The following is a 10,503-nucleotide window of genomic DNA, read 5'->3' on the forward strand; positions in this document are numbered from 1 at the left end:
AGTGATTTCAGTTAGAAACAAAGAATGTAATTTGTATGTCTTATTAATTAATTATCTCACAGTAAATTTATTTCAAAAAATATCTCTGTGTAATCGTTTCCTTTTCCGTACATCGTCTGTTGTCATGGTGTCATATTAATGGCCATAATATTACTCTCACCAAAGTTGTCCTTTAAACACTAACAGCTTAATTCAACATAGATTTGAGTGAAGTAATTAAGTATTTCTTCCATGAAAGCAGACGACCAACATACTTATATTATAAGTTAACTTGATACAGGAAATCTATGATCTTTGTATTGAACAGATATCTACCAACAATATTAAGGAGCGAATAATATTGTTTTATGCAGAATGGTGAATATTTTAAGTATCATTTGGACCTAAAGAAACTAAGCCTCAATATATATATATTAATACTCAGAACAGCTCATAACCAGGCTGTTCTGAAATATTTATTCACACTTACAAGTGTTAAAGCATGGAATAAACTACCCTCATTGATTGGTAGTTTCCAGGAAACTATATTCTTCAAAATTCCTATATTCCTGAAATTCACCAACACTACTCTTGATCTACCTCTGCACCATTTCTTTTACTGTTAGCTTTTGTTTGTTTTATGTTTTATTCTGTCTATGGTGTGGATACTTTTAGCTTTCAGAACCGTTTTCTTTCTTGACTTATTGCTGCTTTTTGTTCCCTATTTTACCCTTTTCCAATGAGTCACAGTGGACCTGAGCGCTGTGTACAATATGCCTCTTACTATCATCAATGTTTAACATGGATTGCAATGTCACAATATCTCCTGGTTCTACTTTTAACCTAAAGTATATGATTTACAACAGAATTTCTTTCGTTTAGTGTGATGTTATACTTAATCCGTAAAAAGTATTGTTGATGTTATTTTTCACAACGTCTCTATAAGATAGATGTGAAGATCATTATCTGTTGGGTCTTACAACTTTGTATTTGCTCAAGGGAACTAACTCAAAATTTACCATTTCTAATAGGAAATGAAAGTATAGAATTCAGATGATTTAATACTGTGTGACTCCTCCAAAAGCTGTCCAGTTTTTCTGGTTTTGTCTTCCATTATGTTTCTATCTTCAACACTTAGTTTGATTGTCTGTCATCTTTAGGGTTTATATTTATTCATGCATATCTTAACAATAAATAAACACCAAATATGAATGGTAAAAGATTTTCAGCACTTTTAATTGCTATGCAGTAGTCTTGTGTAAATATCTTTAATAGAACAAAATATGATTATTTGATTCAATGAAGTAATCATATTCTTCATTGGTAGAGAATAGTTTGACTTGATTCAATCCCTTTTGACTTTGAAGTGGTAGAGAAACTCATAGTTTAGACCAGGGGTCTCCAAAGTACGGCCCGCGGGCCGGATTCGGCCCGCCAAGGTTTTTAATCCGGCCCGCCGAGCTGTCCTCCAAAATTATAAAACAAATGTCGAAAAACAAGCCTTGCCGAAATCATACAAAAACAAATATACTTTACACCCCTTTTAATACGTTTGACAAATATAGTACAGCAAATAGACGCAAGACGACGCTAATTGATTTGCCATCAATTAATGTCTTTAAATTGCGCCGGCGAATTAAAAATTTATACACTAAACTTTAGTGTAAATATAGGTTCTTTTCCACTCCCCCCGTTTTAACTGACCCATCAGAACCACCATAAAATGAATTAACTTCGCTATGGAGCTACCTATCATTCATCTTAGATAATAGGCGATTGTCAGTGAGATGGATGGTGCTGCTTACAATGAAGCAGAGATTCAATTTCTAGCTTTATTGATGTCGCAGAAAAGTCAACCTATTCCGTCAACTGTCGAGAGAGCAGATACGACAAGTATGACGTTAATAAAAGTCCCGTGCCTAGTATAATAAAAGAAGACAAATATCGATTTATCGATGTTACCTACATCTCACGAGCGATGAATAGAGAGGGTTGAGCCTGACGTTGTGTGGTGGTTTCTAATCCTGGTGCAGTCACCAATCAGCGTGGAGTAAAGTTCGATGCGCATTCCGTCAGTCAGCACAGACTTGGCGTTTTCGTTGTGCACAAGTGTGAGTCATTTGTCGTCGTCGCTGCCGAAGTGAATGCACGTATCGAGTGACCTGTGAATATTGTTTTTACTTGTTTCGTCCTTTTACATATATCGTCGAGCAAAATCTGTCGACCCATAGTAAAAATGTTAGCTCAAGGAAGAAAACGAAAAATCGACTCTGAGTGTAGAGTTTTTAAGAAACAATGGAACATAGACTATTTTGTCATAGAGTCAAACAACAAGGCACTATGCGTTATATGCACCGACACAATTGCAGTACTTAAAGAGTACAACATTCGGAGACATTATGAAAAAAAGCATTCATCACAGTACTACCAATTCATTGGACAGCTACGTAAAGAGAAATTTGACAAATTAAAGAAGAATTTATCATCAATGCAGTTTGTTTTCAAGAAGAAGGCTGTAGAAAAAGAGAGAGCAACAAGAGCAAGCTTCCATGTTGCTAACCTTTTGGCGAAGAAAGGTAAGCCATTTACAGATGGTGAACTTATTAAAAAGTGCTTGAATGAGGTAGCTAAGGAAATGTGTCCAGAAAACGTAGATTTATTTTCCGCAATTAGTCTTTCTGCGAACACTGTTGCTCGTAGGGTTGAACATATTGAAAGAAATATTAAATCACAGCTAAAAGACAAAGCCAGCAAGTTTGTATGCTTTTCTGTTGCACTTGATGAGTCAATTGATGTATCAGACACATCCCAATTGTTATTGTTCATCAGAGGAATAAATGCCAATTTTGAGATTACTGAGGAACTTGTATCTGTGCACAGCATGCATGGAACAACAACAGGCATAGATATTTTTAGAGAAGTGGAAAAGTCAGTGGCTGAGTATAATTTGGAATGGAAAAAACTAAAATGCATAACAACAGATGGTGGCAGAAATATGTGTGGAACCAAAAAGGGCTTAGTTGGGCAAATTAACAAAGTAATTGAGAATTCCGGTGGATTGAAACCTTTGGTATTGCATTGTATTCTTCATCAGCAAGCACTGTGTGGAAAGCATCTTGATTTATCATCTGTATTAGATCCTGTGATTTCCACTGTTAACTACATAAGATCTCATGGACTCAAACATTGCCAATTTCGTGATTTCTTGGAGGAAATGAATGCTGAGTTTCCAGACCTACCTTACTATACTTCAGTAAGATGGCTTAGCTATGGAAAAATTCTGGCTAGATTTTTTGAGCTTCGAACTGAAATTGAAATATTTTTAAATGAGAAAAACCATTCACAGGTGTTGCTCAAAGACAGTGAATGGCTCTGGAAATTAGCATTTTCAGCCGATTTAACTATGCATCTCAATGATTTCAACCTACGGATACAAGGTGAAACTTCACTCATCTGTGATTTGTACTCAAAGGTGAAAGCTTTTCGTAAGAAATTAATACTATTTGAAAGTCAGTTAACAAGAAGCTGCTTTACTCATTTTTCACGATGTGACAAATATAGACAGGAAGCTGCCACTCCATTTCCAAACTTGTTTGCTCAAGATGTCATTTTAGCTTTGAAACAACAGTTTGAAGAACGTTTTTCTGATCTTGATGCATGTTCTTCAAAACTAAGAATTTTTGAAAATCCATTTAACTCTGTTATTGGAGACTTACCTTCTGAGTTACAAATGGAAGTTATTGATTTGCAATCCAATGACATCCTGAAGGACAAATATAAAGAGGGAAATTTGATTGAATTCTACAAATGCCTTCCATCCGACCAATTTCTTCATTTAAGGAGGTTTGCCTGTGAATTCATTTCAGTTTTTGGCACCACATATTTGTGTGAGAAGACTTTTTCAAAGATGAAATACACAAAATCCTGCTACAGATCACAATTGTCTGATGAACATTTAAATGCATTGCTTGTTATTGGAACCACTCATTTTGAACCTCAGTTGGACAAAATTTTGTCAGAAATGAAACAATTTCATGTTTCCCCTATTGATCAAAGTTAAAAAAAACATGTTAATTGTTACTGATATTATATACATTGTGATTATGTACTGAATAAATAACCTTTTTTAATTATTAATTCACTATTTATTTATATTATTTTGGTAAAATAAATAATTTAGAACCTTGGCCCCCGTAGCTTTAAAAATTCAGCAATGTGGCCCTCCGCTGGAAAACTTTGGAGACCCCTGGTTTAGACAGTTGGATGCTTTTAGTGTTTTATAGAGATATATTCTGTAAATTTATTTTGACACGTTTCAACATATTTTACTTTTATGTGTTAGTTCATAATATGTGACACTTTCAGTGATGATGTTCTACTGGACTTTACCATCATGACTAAATTCTATATCCAGAGCACACCTGTCGCTCCTGGATGACTTTTGTTTCCATAGTAACCTTGATCATTGTAGTTGAGAGGGTAGTGTGTCCAAAAATCTCACCACCCACAGCCCACATCATAGGAAACTGGTTACTGCAATAAAGGTACAATATATAATACATGTAGGCTGCAGTTTGGTGGATCTTAGAGCTTTGGTACCACCACAGATTGAAAGATGTTTTGGTATGAAGTCTAATACTTAAAGATTTGTACAATAGCAATTTTCTGTACTTGGTGAGATTATTATGTAGTGGATCCAGTGCAAACTTTGAAATGTTCAGTACACGAAATACTCTTATTTCTGTCTCTTACATTTTGCAGTGAACTGAACCATTGATTGGTTTGTGAGACCCTTAGTGAATTCATTTATCTAATTAGGTTAATGTTCATGAATGTTGGTAGTATACATGCCTATATGTTTATATGTAAATATATACATCCATAGATTTTCACCAGAAATACTATTTCTCTTTTCCACCTGTGATTCTCATTTCAGGCCTTAGACTATTATTTCCACCTGTAATTAGTATATCCTTAACAGATTCATGTAATCAATGTGTATTCATACAATCTGTGATTTCTAACAATAATTATGATTTCTAAGGCATCTACTCACTTTCAAAACATTTTTCTATTTCAGATCAACAATTTAACATCAACAATTTAATACCATCAAAAGCAGAAATGTTGTTACACCTGTGTGTTTTGCTGACTTTCTTCCACTGTTATTTAAGTGAAGATATCACATTCCATGTTAAGGAAGAGAATATTCCTCATACGTATGTAGGGGACATTGCTACTGACTTACAGAAATCAGACAGCTCCTTCTTAAAGAATAAGGATTTAATTACATTTAGTCAACTGCAACAAAAGGGAGAACAGTTGTTCAATGTGACTAAAACAGGTAAACTGTACACTGTTGAGACATTGGATGCTGAGTCTGTGTGTAGTTATGAGAAAGAATGTTTTGAAATCGTTAAAGTTGCTGTTCACAAATCCAAGACATTTATGAAGATCTTAAAGATTAAAGTCATAATAGAAGACATCAATGACCACCAACCTGAGTTTCCTGAGAAAGAAATTACTCTACATTTCAGAGAAGGAGATGGTAAAGGTATGAAGAAAACCATTCCTAATGCCATTGACAAAGATAAAGGTTATCAAAACAGCTTAATTAATTATGAATTAAAAAATGATAGGGAACATTACTCACTATTAGTCTCCAAAAGAGCAGATGGAATATCTACGTTGGGAATTATTTTAGAAAAGAAATTAGACAGAGAAACGAAAGACAGTTACGATATTGAAGTCATTGCTAAAGATGGGGGAACTCCACCAAAACAATCTGTTTTAAATGTGAAAATATCTGTAGAAGACGAAAATGATAATCCACCACAATTTTCCCAAAGTATCTACAATGTCTCTATTGAACATAAACATAAAAAGAATATTCCAGTAGTCACATTATCTGCCAGTGATTTAGACATTGGCAGGAATGGTAAAATATCTTTCTATTTCAGTCCGAAGACTGATATGCAAATGAAACAGTATTTTAATATTGATGAAAACTCTGGGAAAATATTCTTAATAAAATCTTTAGAGGTTGACAGCAAAAATTCTTTAAAATTATATATTGAAGCTAAAGATAATGGGATTCCTCCTCTCAGTTCCATAGCAACGGTTATGGTAAATGTCATCAACCAACACAACAATCCTCCAAATATTGATGTGAACTTTATTTCTACACAGAATCACAACACAGCCACCATTCTGGAAGACATCAAAGTTGGTAGTTTCATTGCTTATGTGATGGTCACTGACAATGATGTTGGACACAATGGAGAGGTGAACTGTCATATCAAAGACGACACATTCAAACTACAGTCAATGGGATCGAAGGAATATAAAATAGTTCTAAAGAAAGCAGTAGACAGAGAGACACAGGAACATTATCACTTTACTGTGTCGTGTGAAGATAAAGGATTACCTGCTCTGAAAACTGATAAAGATCTGTCAATCCAAGTGTTGGATGTGAATGATGTAGAACCACACTTTACGAAAGACACATTCAAGTTCCTTACCTATGAGAATGACAAAGCTAATTTCCCTATTGGCTTTATCAATGCTACAGACCCAGATATTGGTAAGGGAGGTGAATTGTCTTATTCTCTGAGAAATAAACAGCAATATCGTCTGCCATTCCAGATTATCAACTCTGGCTTTATTTCAACAAACCAGTCTTTAGACAGAGAACACAGAGATTTCTATGAGTTTGAGGTTTTTGTGAAAGACAATGGAAGCCCATCTCTGAATAACACAGTGAATGTTGAAGTGGAAGTATTGGATAGAAATGATAATGCTCCATATTTTACATTTCCTAGTGTTGACCATTTCACTCTTAATGTCCACTATCATCCGCAAAGTAAGAACGACATCACAGTTCTGAAAGCATCTGATATAGACAGTCACATGAATGCTTTTCTCAGGTACGAAATCGTTTCAGGTAATGAGAGACAGTTATTCAAACTGGACTCTTTCACTGGTGTGTTATCTTACTCTCGCACAGTTTACCAAAATGATGCCGGATCATATGAGCTTGAGTTTGTTGTGAAAGACAGTGGTACTCCAGTTCTGTCAGCAACAACTAGTGTGTCTTTGACACTGACTGTTAGTAACAAGACGTCACCAATGTTCACAGCTGTGCACCTACCAAGTGATAACACAATAGATGCGACATTGTTGATTATCATTGTAGTAGCAGCTGTGATAGTATCTATAGCTATTGTGGTTTCTATAACCCTGTGTATTGTGAGATGTAACAATGTGAGAAATAGCTCATCTGAAAGAACAGCAGAAGAGAAACAGGCATACCAATGTCGCAATGAGATGAGACAGTTGATCTATCAAGGTAACAACAGTGTACCTGTGATGTCAGGTAATCGAGGAGAATTGTCAGACAGATATGGTCATTCGAGGAGCCATTACTATCCTGAAGACTGGAAGACATCGACAATGAACCGGACACTTCAGAAGTCTACAAAGGTAAGTTTTATTTCAATAAACATTCTCTTAGTAAATAATGTGTGTTTAAGAATAATTTAGCTTCAGTGTTTTATCCAGTGTTTTGTATTTGAAATTACGGTTCACTTGACCAATTTTACATTATTGTTTTGCTTCATCATGTCCAAAATATATCTTATGTATGGTTAAGAAAATGTGATATGGTGTTGAATACTTATTTATTTATTTTTATTACTGTGATTACTGCTGTCCATTTCTTGTAAGATATTTTATGTCAAATTTACAGTCTGGCATTTTTAATGTTTGTATATAGGGTTGCACCTGATTTTGTGGAAACTTCCTAGCTACAATTCAGATATCTTAGTAAGCTGTGCTTCTGGAGATTAAGGTTCCAAATGCAACATTACTGTACACACACTGACTGTCTAAACTTGCACTTTCCATTCAGAAAGAAGTCTCTAAGAGAGTCTGTCGAATCAATTATAAAAATATTGTTAATAATTGTCTGTGACTTTAGCTAAGTTGTACTGTATATAATTCTTGTAGGAAATGAGAATGGCAGTACTGAAAGATTAAAAAATCTTTACAGATTTAAAAAATTTGACTGATTAAATATATATAAAATATTGTCTGTCCTCGGTAGTATAGTGGTAAGTATCCCCGCCTGTCACGCGGGAGACCGGGGTTCGATTCCCCGCCGGGGAGGCCATTACTTTTTGTAGTGAAGGCGCATGGCTCAGTGGTTAGAGCGTCGAGCTTACGATCGTGAGGTTGTGAGCTCGAATCCCGGACCGGGCTGCGTGTTGTGTTCTTGAGCAAAACACTTTATTTCACGTTGCTCCAGTTCACTCAGCTGTAGAAATGAGTTGCGACGTCACTGGTGTCAAGCTGTATCGACCTTTGTCTTTCCCTTGGATAACACTGGTGGCGTGGAGAGGGGAGGCTGGTATGCATGGGCGACTGCTGGTCTTCCATAAACAACCTTGCCCGGACTTGTGTCTAGGAGGGTAACTTTCTAGGTGCAATCCCATGGTCATTCATGACCGAAGGGGGTCTTTACCCTTTATTGTCAGTATTACCTGATCATAAATATAGAAAAAAAATTTTAATACCACCAAAAACCAGTAAATTTTGTGTCGGTGGCACATAAAAAACACCATCCGAGCGTGGCCGTCTGCCAGCCTCGTCTGGCACCTGTGTCGGTGGCACATAAAATCACCCACTACACTCTCGGAGTGGTTGGCGTTAGGAAGGGCATCCAGCTGTAGAAACACTGCCAGATCTGACTGGCCTGGTGCAGCCTTCGGGCTTGCCAGACCCCAGTTGAACCGTCCAACCCATGCTAGCATGGAAAGCGGACGTTAAACGGTGATGATGATTTTAGTGTCAATCATGAATGTTATGTTTATAGTATGTGTTGTTACTATTATATTTTACAGCAGAAATACAGTCAACCCATTGAGGTGACATCTTACGGAGACAACAGACCATCCTCTAACTATCCCACTGACACATTGACCAGTCGTAAGAGCAGTGGACAGTGCTGGAGTGAGCGGTCAAGCCGACAGTATGAAGAAATACCAGCAATGTCAGGTAAAACAATTTCATTCATTCATGTTTTGTTATTAATTTCATTAACATAATTTAATTTTCACTCTGTCTAATTTCAGCAACTCAGAAATAATCTCTCAAGGCTTCTTTCAGTATTTCTCTATTCATTACTGTTATGATAGCTGTTATTTTATTGTCAGTATAAAAGAAATTTATTTTTACTTAGAGAGGTAGACAGTCTATTTATCAAAGACGAACGCATAGAATAAATCAGCAATAATTTCTTGTGGTGTTGAGCAAAGATCGAATAAAGGGGTCTATGTGTACTCGTTTGACCTATTAGAAATATCAGCCACATCACCCTCAATCACACTCCACCGTCTTGAATATGGGAAGGATTTGTTAGATACCTTCTTTGATAGATTGTACATGAAAAAAAATAAAAGGATTAGACAGTCATGACTGGAATGTGTTTGATCATGTCTGCACACTTGCGGTTGATCTGGAGCTAACTTACATATTACCAAATAATGTTTTTTATAGAAGAAATACTCCTTGTATATTTAAATAATTTTCAAATGATAACTGTCTAATTTCCTACTTAGAACATTATCACATACCCTACTATTGCTGTGTTAGAGATGCACCAAAGAATCCATTGAAATACAATGTTTAGAATCTACACTTAAACTATATTGGATTCTGCTGAATTTTCGCAACATAAAATATCATTGACTGAACTGACTTAATCCAACATATAACCATTGCATATTTTTGAATACGATTCTTAAAGATTTTAGGGATGGTTAATTATTGAAAGTTTATATGTTAGACCTGTGAAGTTAGCAGGCAAGGCATTGATTACTAATATCAGTAAATAACTACTGGCTATGTGAATTATGTAATAAGTATATTTGATATGTGTGTTTCAGGAATCTATGGTGGTGCCCCACCCGATGTATCAAGCACTAGTGAGAGAGACCATTACCAAGACAGATATGTGAAACCTCCAGAGAGACAGTTACCTTCAACACCAGATGTTGTTGTCAGTTAAGTGAGACTGAGAAAGGAACACAACAGAAATAATATCACCTTCAACATTCACACAACATTTAAAAACATCAGAAATATTTTAGTTTGGTTATGATATTGCCCACATATGACTGAATATCTTCAAATATGTCACAATATATTATATATAACTCTCTCTCTCTCTCTTTCTCCCTCTCTCTCTTTATATATATATATATATATATATCTTGGGGATATTTCCTCAGATGAAGAAAATCGAAATCTTTAGACATAAATGATTTCAATAAAATTGTGATAAAGAAATTAGGTAAAATTTGTCAAGTCGTACATTTATGGAGTTTAAAGTTATACATTGCCCTTGGAAAATACAATATAATATTTAGAATGTTTACTAATTTATATGAATATTTAATTTTTTATAGAAATTACACAGAAAATATTAATATTTCAGAATATATATTTCACATGGCTAAGAAATAA

The 10,503-nt window shown here is 35.2% G+C and overlaps 2 protein-coding genes and 1 non-coding gene across 4 annotated transcripts; all 3 read left to right on the plus strand.

The window, feature by feature from the left end:
- The first annotated feature begins 2,614 nt into the window (after window positions 1-2,614).
- Window positions 2,615-4,039, plus strand: LOC118766120 (general transcription factor II-I repeat domain-containing protein 2-like). Its single transcript, XM_036509393.1, has one exon. The coding sequence runs from the start codon at window positions 2,615-2,617 to the stop codon at window positions 4,037-4,039; it is 1,425 nt and encodes a 474-aa protein (XP_036365286.1).
- Window positions 4,040-5,088: 1,049 nt separating this feature from the next.
- Window positions 5,089-10,079, plus strand: LOC115219398 (protocadherin beta-15-like). Of its 2 annotated transcripts, none has more exons than XM_029789560.2 (3): window positions 5,089-7,461; window positions 8,880-9,033; window positions 9,924-10,079. In XM_029789560.2, exons 1-3 carry the CDS (start codon window positions 5,104-5,106, stop codon window positions 10,043-10,045), a joined length of 2,634 nt encoding a protein of 877 aa, XP_029645420.2. In that variant the 5' UTR covers window positions 5,089-5,103; the 3' UTR covers window positions 10,046-10,079. The 2 variants fall into 2 exon arrangements, with proteins under 2 accessions (XP_029645420.2, XP_036365180.1); XM_036509287.1 differs by having other exon boundaries at window positions 8,883-9,033.
- Window positions 8,074-8,145, plus strand: Trnad-guc. Its single transcript has one exon. It is a non-coding gene; the product is annotated as a tRNA-Asp (tRNA).
- Window positions 10,080-10,503: the final 424 nt, after the last annotated feature.

The sequence above is a fragment of the Octopus sinensis genome, linkage group LG14, assembly GCF_006345805.1.
Source record: "Octopus sinensis linkage group LG14, ASM634580v1, whole genome shotgun sequence".
Classification (NCBI taxonomy): Eukaryota; Metazoa; Mollusca; class Cephalopoda; order Octopoda; family Octopodidae; genus Octopus; species Octopus sinensis.